Here is a 15213-nt window from a genome sequence, read left to right as displayed (position 1 = left end):
AATCTGTAACTGCAGAGAACAACTGAGAAGTAGAAATGCCTTAATAATCTTTGAAGCTTTATGGGAGGCAGCTCCAAGGGGGTCACAGGCATGAGTCATCTGCTCCTGCTTTAGAGAAGGGGGCGTCGCTCTTGGGTCGACCTGTGCCAAGAGAGGGATGGGGGGGCGTGCACCCTGCTGCTGTCCCCGTCTCTTTGCCGGCAGAAGGATAGGGGACCTGCAACCCCGTGGACTCCCTTGGTCCTCTTATGCTCTCCATCTGGGAAGGCTGTCTTGGGTGGGGGTGGGAAGTCGTGTGTTGCGAGGCTTCTGCTCTTGCCTAGAATTCTGAAGGTGGTGGTGTTGGGAGATGATGGCTCTGTCCTACGCCAGTCTTGCTACAGGGGACCTCAGGGCTCTTTTTGACCCCCATTCTTCCCAACATCTACATCAAACCGCCAGGAGACGTTAACCGGGGCCGCGGCCTGAGGCCTCACCAGTGCCTCTCCTTCTCAGCTCATAGGGTTGAGGCAGTGGAAGGTCTGAACAGGCACACGGGCAGGAGAAGGGACTGGATGAGGGCCAAGAAACTCAGATTCAATCCAGACAGAACAGACGTACTGTTTGCAGGTGGGTCATCGTTCAGGCTTAGTGACGTTCACCCTGTTCTGGAGGGGGAGGGAGTTGCACACTTCCTCAAGGGTGACGTCTGTGGTGGGGATGGTCACGGTTCCGCCGTTGTCCGTAGAGGCACAGGCTCCCTCCGTGGCTCAGAGTGGCTTTTCATCATGTGGGTTTCAACGGGGGTCACAGTTTTTTTTATTTCCCTTTGTATTTTAGTTGTAGCTTATTTTAATTTAGTTCTAATTTTTCTTTTTATTTACTGCACTTTAACTCCCCACAAAGCCCAAAGTTGGTGTACAAAATATTTAAAAGAATAAGAAATTAAAAGAGAATACAGCTAATACAGAATAAAACCGGCCAAGAGAATGGAAATAAATTCACTAAACTAAAAGCAACAGGAGAGAAAAGCACTAAGAGTCCACTAATAATTAAAATAACTACTAATCAGAAGTAAAAAGGATTCCTTGAACAGGTGGTGCTCTGAGCCCCCGAGGGAGCCTGTGCCTCTGCAGACGAGGACGGAGCCACCGTCATCTCCGCACGGCAGACCTCACTCTTTAGAAGGCCTGTAACCCGCCTTCCAGAGCAGGGCGACTGTCCCTTAACCGGATCGATGAACCGCCCACAAATAGCACTTGCGTCTCGTCTGGCTTGACTCTCGGTTCACGGGCCCTCATCCAGCCCACTCTCCTGCCCAGGCGCTGGTTCAGAGCTTCCACGGCCTCAGCTCTCTGAGCTGAGAAGGAGAGGCGAAGCGAGGTGTCCTGGTTGCTGCCTCAGCCCGCTCCCCTGGAGAACCTCTCCCGACGGTTTCATGTAGCTGTCGAAAAGCATGGGGTGAAATGGTGCCCTAGGAGAGATCCATTCTCCCCTACGCCCACTTTGTCTAAGAGGCATTCTAGGCGGGAGTGGAACCGTTGCAATACGCAACTTCAAGGCAGCCTTCCCAGAAGAACAGCGTCAGAGGTCCAAGAGAGTCCACGGGGTGGTACGCCCCCCATCCTTCTCCTGGCCCTGGTCGACCCATAAGGTGATGAAACCCAGGGCTGCGTTTCCACATGATACAGAATGTCATTTCTACGCCACCTGTCCGCACCCATCTATGTGAGTCTACTTTTGGCCAGAAGACTGGTTCAACTTAAACTGGATATGCTTAGGGATTATTGCCTGTATGGACATCTGTAATTGTAATGTATAATTAGCTATAATTATGTGTAACCGATGTATCCTATTGACTATTTTAAGGATAAGAGGGTACGGTTTAAGTTATGGGATTTGAGTTGGAGATTATACCATCAAGTGTATAATCTACAAGGGACGAGACCGTGGCTGGCTGAGTCGGCACAAACCTGCCCAAGGCTACAATGTCAAAGAACAGCTATTGTAAAAGGGACAGTGCAACACTTTGTCAAAGACTGCCCTGCATCACTTGCGACATGGAAAGCGATATCCACAGCCCTGGACTGGGCTGATCTTGCTTCTCAAGATTGGGAAACGATCACATCAGGCAATGAGCCCACGCCTCCTTTGAATGGACCCAGGAAACAAGTACCTCGGAAAAGAAGATGGGAAGAGGATAAAAAGGTGGTGCGATCCTTTTTTACAGTACCGTGGACTACAATACTCCGCTTCTGAAATCTCTTCATTGGCTTCCAATTCACTTCAGAATCCAATATAAACTTCTCCTGTTAACCTTCAAAGCTTTTCAGGGTCTAGCTCCTTCCTATCTCTCCTCTCTCATCTCACACTATTGCCCCGCTCGTGCTCTTCGCTCCTCTGATGCCATTTTTCTCGCCTGCCCAAGGGCCTCTACTTCCCTTGCTCGGCTCCGTCCATTTTCTTCTGCTGCCCCTTACGCCTGGAACGCTCTTCCAGAACATTTGAGAACTACAAGTTCAATCACAGCTTTTAAAGCTCAACTAAAAACTTTTCTTTTTCCTAAAGCTTTTAAAACTTGATGTTGTGCAGACTTTATACTGTTAGTTTTACCCTACCCTGTGCCTGCTTACCCTACCCTGTGCCTGTTTGCATTCTCTTCCCCTCCTTATTGTTTTACTATGATTTTATTAGATTGTAAGCCTATGCGGCAGAGTCTTTCTATTTACTGTTTTACTCTGTACAGCACCATGTACATTGATGGTGCTATATAAATAAATAATAATAATAATAAGGTTGATTAACCTGTTTATAATTACGGCATTAGTTTACCAAAGACAAAGGGAGATTAAGGAAAAGTATTTGGTGAATGAAGTAAGTGATGTAACTTTTGTTCAGACAAAAATTAAAAACATTAGTAGAGAAGAGAAAGGAAGGATTTCCCCAGTTCAATGGAGGAAACTTTGGCCTTGTTTATCCAATGCCGATGCACTGATTACTTAAGGTTATACAGAAATGTCATTAGTGAATATAACTTGAATGATATATTAGTGGTAACTTTAGGGACTGAGCAAGTGTATGAGTAAAACCAAAAGTCAAGAGAGAGTATCATGTTTGTGATGGTATCTTGAATGTAGTTGTAAAATTATATGTAGAAAGATTTTAATTTAATAAAAAAATTCAACCTAAAAAAATATTCAACCTAACTCTTCCTCTAACCTCTATAAGCAAGAAGAAGGGAAAAAACAACAAAAACAGTCTTCGTCGCTTTATCTAAAAAAGCCACAATACCCTCTCCTGACTTTTATTGATAAAAGGGTGCCGTACCATTTGTGGGAAAGCAGATGGAGAGCGTATCATCAGGTTTTAAACGTAAACGCAGCTAACCCGTGGTTTAAAGAAATTGAACAACTTTGTCCAAGGCTTGAATGCAGGAAACGAGTCACTTTTGCTGACCGTCCCTGTAAAGAAACAGTAGAGCATTTTGTAAAACAATGTCCGTCAGCTAGGAGAACATGGGAACAATTATCGGTGGTGCTACAATGGCCTTCCCTAAAGGACCAACATTGGGAGACTATGGTGTCTGGCCTCCCCCCTCCAAATGCAATCAAGGGCCCTATAAAACTCAGCTCAAAAAAGAAAGGGGTAGAATGGAGGAATGTACCATAGACAACAATAAGATTAATTAAACTTATGGTTATCCTCGCCTTATCTGTACAAAGAACAAAAAAGTCAGAACAAAATATACAACACACAGTAGGATTTATTATAAATAAAATAGATACTTTAGCCATGGTAGAACGAGAAAGAATGAGTAGCGCACAGTGGCAAAAATTCTGGCCCTGGAAAAAAAGGACAACACCAGGGATCGCATGATTCAATAAAAGTGAAAATAGCCAATAAAAGGAAATTAAAGTTAATAAAGGTTGGTTTTCAGTTTAACACATTGTAGTTTGTATACATAACGTAAAAGTTAAACAAATGCTTTATGCATAATTTTTTAGAAATTATTGCATGTGAAATGTATATGCTTTGTACGTGTTTTTGTATAATTTTTGTAATATGATCTGGTAGTATATTTTTAAATAAAAAAAATTATCTTTCCCCCCCCCACCCCCCAAAATATATCTTAACCCCTAACCCTGGCCTTGCCTGTTTTTGGTCCCAAACATCACGGATCATCAAGTTCTACCCACCACCAACACAGGCATGGGCCTCGCTGGGGCCCCATGTCATTACATCAAATCAGAAGAAATCAGAAAGGCCTTGAACCTGACCCTTGGTTTCAGGGTACAGCCATCATCAGCCCACTGCCCTGACAAGCACCTGGCAGATGCCACTTGCGATTGCAGACCGTGCAAGGCGCTCGCCCTGCAGGTTCTCCAAGCCCTGCTTGGCTGGGCCAGCTGAGTGCTTGGCAAAATACACTGGTTTTATTCTGCACCCACCTGTACTCCTGAAAAGCCTTTCTGGAGGGTGGGGACTCCTGAAAAAAATGTGGGAGGCTGCCTGAAGCAGAGGGGACTTAGCCCTATCACTGATACTTGTGTGACGCCCCCCTGTACCATATCCAACAATTTTGGGCAGAGCTTTTTGTTAGGGGCAGAGATGGCTGCGGGGGGGGGGGGGGGAGAGAGTAAAGGACTGTTAACTTCCATAAGTGATCTTTAGGATCCAAGCCATTGAGCCAGTTCGCACGATCACCATCACTTCAACAAGCCATGGTGGGTGCTTTGTTTATGCAGCGGCTCATGCTGGGTACCGGTTGCCTAATCCCCCATCCTGCGCTTGTCGTGTGGTCGGAGCCCAGGCGGTCTTGGCTTGTTGGATGGGGAAAAAATCCTCCAATAATTTATTTGTTACATTTATATGCCGCCCCATACCTGAAGCTCTCTGGGCGGTTTACAAAGGTTTAAAACAGCAAACATTAAAAAAAGCGTACAAAATTCAAAAATCATCAGAAACATAAAAACAACAATAACCCATGGGTTGTTGGGTCTCTGGAATTTCATCTCCCTCTCTAACAACCTTGCCACCTGGATTCAGATGACAAAACAAGCCCTGCCCACACGGATGATGAGGCATGAGCTGCAGCTTGCGATCATGCCAACCTGGTCATAGTGGGCTGATTCAGCGATTGCAGTATCAGTGTTCTTTTTGAAAGCCACGGAGGGTTGCTGGCGCTATTGCGCTTCTCTTGGTACTCAACTTTGCTTGTGTTTTTCCTAGACAGCAACTAGGGTTTTTTTGCCAGTCTCTTCTAGACTCTTTTTTGCCTTAAGCAAGTAATAAATGAGTAAGAGAAGATTGTAATCTGAATTTCTACTTGTTTGAAGTGGCATTTCTCTTTTGGCTCATTCTACGCTGAAAATTTTGAGTATCAAGGAATAGGAAGCTGTGGTCTAGAAACCGGTGTATTTGTCTATAATCGTGGGTTTAGATCAGCCTGCCCCAACCTGGTGCCCTCCAGATGTTTTGGATTTCAGCACCCATCTGTTCCAGCCTGCAGGGCCAATGGAAAGCTGGGGATTGTGGTCCAAAATCTTGGAAGAGCACCAATTTGGGGAAGGCTGGCTTAAATATTAAAGCTGCACGGATCACATCTTATCCCTTAACATCGGGATCCACTTTTTGCCTAGCTAACGGTGTATTTTTCCATAATTCTTGTCTTGCAGCCACGTAATCCCCAGCTGCCTCGCTTGTCAGCCCAGGCGAAACGCTGCTGAGGATTACAGGGGAGCCGTGTGAATGGTGCCGGCATGGGGAGCAGCCATTCACCAACCCACCTCTTACCGCAGAGGTCAAACCCACCCCCCGCCCCGCAGCTCCCGTCCCTCCTTAATCCATCATGATTTGCCCCTCGACACACCTTGTCAGCAAAGGCCATAGTCGGTCTTGCCCTGGATCGCCCGGCCCATGCCCTGCGCTGTGTGCCACATGGCATCAAAGGCCAGGAAGTTGTTCTCATGGATTTGGAACTGGTCCCTCTGGTGCTCCAGCCAGGCCTGGGGATAGAAGAGAACAAGAGCTTCCTACCCGTGTGTGTGTGTGCGTGTGTGGGTCCTCTTCCTGCTCTTCCTCTCCCCCCCCCCCCCCGCCAAACGACTCTTTAAAAAAGAAGTACTTCAAGTGCATTTTCATACAGAACACTGTTCACACAGCGGCCACCCATCTGTCAGCCAGGGACCAACAAAGCAGGACAGGGTGCAACAGCACCTTCCCACCCATGTTCCCCAGCAACTGGTAGCACATAGCCAGCAGGGCTAGTAGCCATGGCTAGCCTTCTCTGAAGGGACATTTGTCCCTTGGGTTGGAAGGGGCCCAGCAGCCACTGTTTACATCCAGAAGTCCCTGGCTACCCCTTGCAACCCCCACGCGCGCGCGCCCTGCGAGAGCGCAGAGGGAGGCGGCGGCGGCGGCGGCGGCGGCGGCAGCGGCAGCTCCCACACTGCCGAGCCAGGCCGGAGAGGTCAGGCGCTGCTCCTCCGCGCGGCCTCAGCGGTTTCTACCACGGCCAGCTTCCTTTGCCCGCCTGAAGGGGGGGCGGGGGGCTGTCGCCTCCCCTGCCCTGAAAGAACACAGGGCGTCTTGCTGCCTCAGCCCAGGAAATAAGGAGTGCCAAGGGGCTTTCGTAGGGGCCTGTGGGGTCCATCCTCACACCCAACATTGGCGCGGTCGGGCGACGTCCCGCCTTTTCCTTCCCTTACTGCCCGGAAGTACCGCCTTCGCCCTCACACCCAACATGGCCGCCTTCAGTGGACGCTCCGCCTTTTCCTTCCCTCCCTGCCCGGAAGTACCGCCTTCGCCCTCACACCCAACATGGCCGCCTTCAGTGGACGCTCCGCCTTTTCCTTCCCTTACTGCCCGGAAGTACCGCCTTCGCCCTCACACCCAACATGGCCGCCTTCAGTGGACGCTCCGCCTTTTCCTTCCCTCCCTGCCCGGAAGTACCGCCTTCGCCCTCACACCCAACATGGCCGCCTTCAGTGGACGCTCCGCCTTTTCCTTCCCTCCCTGCCCGGAAGTACCGCCTTCGCCCTCACACCCAACATGGCCGCCTTCAGTGGACGCTCCGCCTTTTCCTTCCCTTACTGCCCGGAAGTACCGCCTTCGCCCTCACACCCAACATGGCCGCCTTCAGTGGACGCTCCGCCTTTTCCTTCCCTCCCTGCCCGGAAGTACCGCCTTCGCCCTCACACCCAACATGGCCGCCTTCAGTGGACGCTCCGCCTTTTCCTTCCCTCCCTGCCCGGAAGTACCGCCTTTCCCCCCACCCGCGAGGACTGTGGCCGGAGCGCAGGGGGCAGAGGCTCCTCCTGAGGGACCGTTTGGACCCTTTGGAGGCCGGAGGGGGGGCGGCCTGTGGTTCTCTGCCTGTGCTTCAGAGAGGGAGCCGCCCCCCTCGGGCCTGTGCTTCTGCCCCTTGCCAGCCGCGAGCCCTCGCCGTGGGATGGAGAGGAGGTCGCCCGCCGGTAAGAGGCCAGCTCCGGCGGGGAGGGTGGAGGGGAGCAGGCAAGCGACGCCTGTTTGTCCCGTTGTCGTTTGAGATCTGGATGAAGCACGTGGTGGGTGCTTCACCACCCACCGGCCTGCACCCATCCGTGTGAGTCCACTTTTGGCCAAAAGATGAGTTAACCCTTATACTGGATTTGTGAATGGAGCCTTTCATGAATGGGCCCCTGTCATTGTAGAAAAAGCCTGAGAAATAGAACACCTTTGTAATCTGTGGTGCTTGATCTGAGCCAGCTGCAGAGGCCTCATCGGTATAAGTCATCTCTATAATTCATTGAACAGCATATGCAGAGTTTTGTAACTGACCCTAAAATGGTTGTTTTCAATGGATATTGACTGTTTTTATGCATTTTCTGCTTTTAAATTATATTTGTTTTAAACGTTCACTGTTTTGTTTTTTGTAAACCACCAAGAGAGCTTCAGCTATGGGGCGGTAAATATACAGAAAACTTTCAGAAACTGATACATCCACACCAAGATCCAGAAATCAGTCATACCGAAAACATGCACAATCGTCAGGAAATACCTGAATCTGTAAAAGACAGCATGAGTTGGCAATGGCCTTCGTGTCCATCTAGAGAAAAACCGCCATGAGCCAGAAAGAGGTGATGATGATGATGATGATCATCATCATCATCATCATCTGTTCCAGGGCGTGAGCATATAAAAAACTATAAATAGGTGGTAGTTGTAGAATGCAGGAGCTGCTTATTAGAAGAAAAGTTATGCCCTGTGTGCCTGTCCACCGAGTAGTCCAATCAACAATAAATCAGGGAACTTGGTACTTAAAACCCAATGTTAACTATGTTAGCTGTTAGGACGGGAAGTCCAACACATCACATGTTTTGGGCTCTGTTAACTTGGAACCCCCCCAACCTAGAATCTTCTCCAAACATATGCCAAAGTTTTGTGCTAGCTTTGTGCCGTTTTGTGCTGCAAACCCCGAGTTTTATGCCGCTACCAACAGCTGTGTATTGATACTTCAAGCTGGGGTTCGTAGTTAACACACCAAAAAATGAACTTTGTCATAGAACCTCCAAACTGGTGCCACTTTTGTGCCGCATCCTGTAGTGTGAAAACAACATACCCTTAGGTGGTGTGGTGAATGAGAAAAAAATCATGTAAAGTCACTGTATAGAAAATAAATATTTATGTTAACATTGAATAAAGAAATCTCTTGTAATTCTCCACACTGAGTAAAGATAAGTCTTCTAGAAACTCTCATATTTTACTATTGACAACTAAGTCAAAACATAAACTTTTCAGTAAAGTGATACTTGCAATGTCAACTTCAGGATGGTTCAGGTTCAGTAATCCCTTGGTCTTTTTCATGTGCTGTAAATCATGAGATCACAAATTATTTCTTTGCTTTTGTCTGATAATGATTTCTTGTTTGTAAGGTCGTTGTACTCTTCCCATGTTCCATCATCCCCTACAGCAATGTGCGACATAATGCCCTATGGCATTCACATTGACAGATGTGTCATAGAATAGCAGAGTTGGAAGGGGCCTACAAGGCCATCGAGTCCAACCCCCTGCTCAATGCAGGAATCCACCCTAAAGCATCCCTGACAGATGCTTGTCCAGCTGCCTCTTAAATGCCTCTAGTGTGAGAGAGTCCACAACCTCCCTAACCTTAACCCCAACCCCTAACCCAAATTGGAGATTTCCACCAGCTGCTTTACAGATTAGAGAATATAAGGATGAAATGGAAAGGAATTTGGAAACATTAGAGATTCTGAGGGGACACTGAAAGATGGATCTCAATTTATGGTGGGAGGAGTTAAAGAGATCCCTCGGATCTACCTCTCTGAATCTCACAAGGAGATAAGTGGAACTGAAGAATTATCAGGACGCTTTATACCAATTTCTAAAAATACATCTTAAAATAAATAAAGGCTTGCTATGGAACCCAGGGCAATTGGCAAAAGCGGTGGAGGTGATCGAAGGATACCACCACCGACAAAGAAGACTCAGGTTGGAAAAACAAACAAATAGGGCGAGAGGACCCCTGATAGAGAAAGGAGAGTGGGAAGGCGACAGATTATCAAAACCGAGAGAAAGTATGAAAGGACTTAGAAGGAAGAGAAAAGATCGGGTGGCGACCAAACCTCGGGAAATGCTTAAAATAATGGAAGAATATTATGACGATATTTACAAAGGACAGGCATTGGAGAAGGAGGAAATGTTAAATTTCTTAAAAAGAGTAGATAAAAATAATTATGGGGAAATTACAGCAGAAGAGAGGGAGATGTTGTTAGCTTCGATCGAGGCGGAGGAAGTCCAAATGGTAATCGCTCAAGGGAAATTAAAAGTGGCTTCCGGCCCGTATGGGTTAACGTATTCTTTTTATAAAACATAGGGCTTTGTTTCCAGACCCCTGATCATCCTCGTTTCCATTATGAATACTCTCTGGGATAGAACTCTTCAAATTTCTCCATATATCTTTCAAACTGAAATCTTGCACAATCGTTAGAATTCACAATGATGTGGTATTCTATTTTTATCGCTACAACTGCACAGTGGTCACTAGTCTGTTTAAGAAAAAGTGGCTAGTGTGAAAGAAAAGAGAAAAGAGCAGTGAATCTTGCAAACCATTCTGAAATGTGCATCTTAAAAATTGGGGCTTTGGTAGTAACTTCTGGAAATTGAAAAAAATGCTTGGTATCTATAGCAGGGGTGATAGATAACCTCTTGGAGTGATAACTTCCAAGAAGGCTTGACTGTCAGATCTGTCAATGCAAAAAAAAGCTTCGTGCCGCAGGGTAGCATTTAATTTAATCCGAAGCAACTAAAAGCAGAAGGATAATCAGCAGTAATGACAGTCTAGGATGCACTGCAAGCCACAGGCAGTGTTCCCTCAAGCAGGGAGAAGCATTTATGTGCTAAGCACTTTCTCTGTGATGGCCTCAATACAATTATTCATGGTGGCTTCACCGCTTTCCACACTGCCACCATGGAAACAACCCTGCTTCTGTTTCTTGAGTGCCTGCTGAATATGCTAAGAATTTGGGTTAGGAAAGCTACACAGATTGTAGCTCAAAAGTGCAGCAAGCCTACATGGAACAAGATCAGCACTCAGACAAAAAATACACCCAGAACTTGGACAGAGAGACTAATAAAGGTTTAATTCATTGTAGCACTGGAAGAGTACACAAGAAAAAGCATGCATGAGCTGGTGCAGCAATACGGGGTGCAAATAGATAGAGACTTCATCCAATGGGTGGATCCGTCTCTGCTGGAGAGGGCTTAGTCCCTGGGCATAAAAGCTCCCTTTCAAGACTTCCAAAGAACAGATGTTACTTTCCATAAAACTTCTTGTTCAAGAGAAAAATGAGGAGATTAACGTTCACTTTTGCACGGTCAAACAACTTCATGACAGCCACACCTTCATACTGTAGCTGCAACAGATCCTGCCGAGAGAGAGACAGAGAGACTGAATTTTCAACCAGGGTCCAAATGAAAATAGTGTGCCAACTGAACTGAAATGTCCAAAATGGTGTTAACCCTCCTCCAACCGTGTTCTCAACTCAGATCAGGCAGATCCCTTTGGGTGTGATCGAGGCATGGGCTAGCAGGCAAGGACCTCTTCTAGGCCACAATCTCTGCATTTTTTGTTAGGCCATACCACCACCACCCCACCAGTCCTTGGGTTCTACACATTTCTTGCAGTTGTTTGCTGGAACACAAGGTATAGCTCTAAAATTAGTACCAGGTTGGCATACAGTGGTTTAACTTCCACACTTTTTGCTCAATTTGGACTCCAATATCGTATTTACAGAGTGTGTAATGGAAATAAAAACACATTCACTTTGGCATATGATCATCAGCAAATGCTAAGGATGCCTGATATAAAATGTCCCTGGGTATATTGGCAATGCTTTCAGCAAGAAAAAAAGGTCAATTTAAATCATTGATGTAATTCTACCACTGAAGCTTTTCATATATTTCTGGAACAATGATGCAAATCTCACCATTAAACCATGTGAATTTACAACAAAATAGAGTATTTACACTGTTTCTTTCTTACAAGCAGTCTTTGCATCTCTTTGTCTCACTGTATATATTTTTCAAGCTTTCCTTGAACCTATGGAGGGAGTGTCTTTATAATATTCCCATATAGGATCTTCTTTATGACAGTTTGAAGTTAACAGCACAATCCTATACATGTCTCCTCAGAAATAAGTTCCATGGGTAGTATGGGATAGAGGACAATTTTGTGTTCTCCTTTGCTTTCCAATGTTCCTCTTTTCTGCTTTACACTGTCTTGCATCAGCTTAGCCGTCACAAAAAACAAAGTAACAAACAAAAATGAAATGCCCATGACGGAGATGTCAAAGCACAGTTTGACAGTTACTGGGAAGACCAGAAGGACAGGTTACTTACCTGTAACTGTGGTTCTCTGAGTGATCATCTGTGCATTCAACACATATAGGCTCTGTGCCTGAGCAGCGCCTCGTTTCGGGAACATTTTATAGCTAAGGAGTTTTTTTTCCCAGACGGAACCCATCCTCTTGCCTATTCCTTCAGTTCCGTAAGACCGATGTAGCAACCTTGGAACCAAAGGAATCCTCGGCATCAAAGTAATAACCTGATACCAAAGAGGGGACGAGGTGGTAGGGTTGTGTCAATGCACAGATGACCACTCAGAGAACCAGTTACAGGTAAGCAACGTGTCCTTCTTCTTTGTGGTATCTTTGCACCACACATATGGGGGAATAGCAAGCTGGGGCCAATCTACACCAAGCAGGATATAACACTTTTAAAATGGTATGAAATCATTATATGTAATGTGTCCTGGGCCTGAACAGTTGTCATAACCCTTATACACCATTATAAGCAGTAGTGTAGATCCTACCCTGGTTTACCAGAAGGTGGGTAGGATCAACAAGAGGACGTCCCTTTGCCAGACGTCTGCAAAGCTGCTACCTGGTCACAGCCCTCTACATTTATTCAACATTATTGACTTGACGTATGAGCTAGAGCTCGGCCAAAAGTACAATTGCTCTAGGTTGTACATTGTCAATAATGTTTTTACCCTGTGAATTACCCTGTGAAGGTAATACATTAGCATTTGACTTGGGTTAATGGTGACAAGAGAGGAAAGAATTGGAGGCTAGTAGGGAGGCCGTTGCGTGTAGAGGAAATGCACCGGAAAATTATTCTATCTCGAGGAGGTAGATGTAGCTTGATGTATATAACTGCTTCTTTTATGCCTGCTGCTCCTTTCATGCCTGCACCTCCATAATCATGTCTCTTGAAGGATTAAAAGCCTGCAAACTTCTTGCCTTCATATTCTTTTCCTCAAGGTCAGATCTGGACTCAGGATGGTAAGACTTCGGAATGCAGGAAGGTCTTTCGATGCATTAGGTTAGCTGCTGTCCACTCGCTTTTAGTGAGATAAAGAATGTATAAACATCAGGAGACTAAGATTTTGATTATCACCACAGGTGTGAACAATTAGGCTGCGGTGAAGTAGTCCCACGTGGTTTGAGCTTCGGCGCAGACCAGGACTGTGGAGGTGCTGTGTAATCAGCCGACCAGAGTCACTCCGTTGTCATCTTCCTGGGGCTCCCAACGGGGATGTAAGCTATCTTGCTCAGCTTTGCTTATTAGCGTGTAATCTTTAGCCTGCTAGTTAATAAATCTTTAGACTTCTACCCACTTGTGTTGTTATAGCTTCTGAATCCAAACTTCTTTGTATTTGGCAAAACATGGGGGAGGTCAAAGTACTTGTGAGCACTGGTTGGAGACCCCAGTCATACCAAATTAGTGATGCAAGAGTGATACTCCATCTTCTCAGAAGAAGTGTTTGTTGCTGCTTTCTATTTATTCTCTGATGTTTGAACAGGGGCAATAACTTTTAAAAACCCACCCATTAAAGACACATATCATATTCAAACATTTTGGCATATTTAATTAATTTAGTTTTCAGACTTTCAATTGAGATTTGCAGTTTACTTCCTCATCTACATCTTATCTGAAGCACCAGGTGCCTTATCTGATTTTAAATGTAAGAGCTAAGTTCTTGTCCAGTTTTAGTTGACAGGCAACTGCCTAGCTTTGTTAGCCTAATTAAGCTTAGAAAATATCTCCTATATTTACACTCCCATTAGGTGTGAAGATATGTTTGTTGAATAAAGCTTTGTACATGGAGGATTTCTCTATTGTCTTGCATCTCAGTGGGAGGGCTTGGAAACTAGAGTTCTCACATTTGTCTGGCTCATTTTGCAGAAGATTTGTTCTATTATTTCCCCAGGTATTTTGAAAAAGTTGTGCCTTTAATTAAGAGAAGCTTGGAATCAAATTAGGGTTTGATTCATAGGGTTTGACTGCCCTATGAAGCTGTTTAGATGAACATGTAATTATGGTTTTTATTCAACATCCTCCCTACATCCTGCACAGATCCCCGAGACTCTCTACCAATCCTCCAGGAGATACCTTGAAGGATATCACCAATATAAAAACAATACAAGGGTGGACAGCAAAGTAACCACACCTACTGTAGAGTTGGAAAAAGTGCTGGAAAGGACAATTAAAATGATCAAGGGGCAGCTCCCCTATGTGGAAAGGGGAGACGTGATAGAGGTGTACAAAATTATGCATGGTGTGGAAAAACTGGATAGGGAGAGATTTTTGCCCCTCTCAGAATACTAGACCTCTGGGTCTTAAAAAGGGGATTAGATAAATTCATGGAGGATAAGGCTATAACAATGACTTTTAGTCCTAATGGCTATATGCTACCTCCAGGATCAGAGGCAGTATGTACACCAGTTGCTGGGGAACACAACTGGGAGAGGGCTATTGGATTCATGTTGTCCACTGCATGCACAGAATGCTGGACTGGATGGGCTTGGTCTGATACACCATAGCTTTTCTTCTGATGACAGCATTAAGATACCTGATAATGCAGCATAAATGTCTCCATCTGAACACCCATGAACTTTGCTTTCACCTCAAAATCTCCGACTTCTTCTGTTGGTCCAATTTCAAATATCACGTTTTTAAATCTATGGAGTTTGGGGGGGGAAACAGATATTTGTTATTTTAATGTGCAAACTCAAGTCAAAATGTGGGGTAATGGAATATCACAATGGAAGATGGAGATACAACGTGAAGACAGAGCTCCAAGTTGCTATGGAGAAGTGCTGCCTTGGCAGAGATGGCAGCCAATCTCTGGTTCACCACCAAAGTTGCCCTTTGATCCATTGATAACCATTGGATTAATGGTTATCAATGGATCAAAGGCTTTGCAGTAGTATTTGAATGACTCCAGGTGATCACCAATCAGGTGAGACTGGTTCTGGGGGATTTATGCTATGGAGCTCTGCAGCATTCAAGCTTGTTTTCCACAGTTTTCACAATCTATATGACACAACTCTGTGGTGTCAACTTGGGAGGTAGAGTGTAGTGCCATCAATGTGCAGATGATACTCAACTCTTTCTCCCTTATATCTGATTCAGGTGAGACAGTATACACGTTGAACCAATGTCTGGGTTCAATAATAAAACAGAATGCACTGCCAATAAAGTGAAGCTTAGTCTAGAAAAGACTGAAGAAGCTCATTTGTCCTTCAATTGTTCTGTATGGGATGCATTTCTTTCAGTTTAGGGGTGTTAATTTGTTGTTTGAGGCCCAGGTGGCCACAGTGGCATGGAATGCTTCCCAGCTGTGACCCCTTCTTGACAGGAATAGCCTTGCTGTAATAGGATCACAGAATC

The 15213-nt window shown here is 45.6% G+C and overlaps 1 protein-coding gene and 1 long non-coding RNA gene across 2 annotated transcripts in view; both read right to left on the bottom strand.

Moving 5' to 3' along the window:
• Positions 1–2897: 2897 nt before the first annotated feature.
• LOC134409575 (uncharacterized) lies at positions 2898–6682 on the bottom strand. Its single transcript, XR_010026194.1, has 3 exons — positions 6640–6682; positions 5849–5984; positions 2898–3440 (listed from the first exon to the last, which is right to left on the bottom strand). It is a non-coding gene; the product is annotated as an uncharacterized LOC134409575 (long non-coding RNA).
• Positions 6683–10600: 3918 nt separating this feature from the next.
• Positions 10601–15213, bottom strand: part of IQGAP1 (IQ motif containing GTPase activating protein 1) — a 111927-nt gene continuing 107314 nt past the window's right edge. The window contains exons 37-38 of the mRNA XM_063142387.1: positions 14393–14501; positions 10601–10904 (exon numbers count right to left, since the gene is read on the bottom strand). Of these exons, the coding sequence (XP_062998457.1) occupies positions 10791–10904; positions 14393–14501 (223 nt within the window). The 3' untranslated portion in view covers positions 10601–10790. The remainder of the gene's footprint in view (positions 10905–14392; positions 14502–15213) is intronic.

Source organism: Elgaria multicarinata, chromosome 16 (genome assembly GCF_023053635.1).
Source record: "Elgaria multicarinata webbii isolate HBS135686 ecotype San Diego chromosome 16, rElgMul1.1.pri, whole genome shotgun sequence".
Classification (NCBI taxonomy): Eukaryota; Metazoa; Chordata; class Lepidosauria; order Squamata; family Anguidae; genus Elgaria; species Elgaria multicarinata.
Note: the sequence above shows the minus strand (reverse complement) of the source record. Positions and strands in the feature narration are given on the sequence as shown.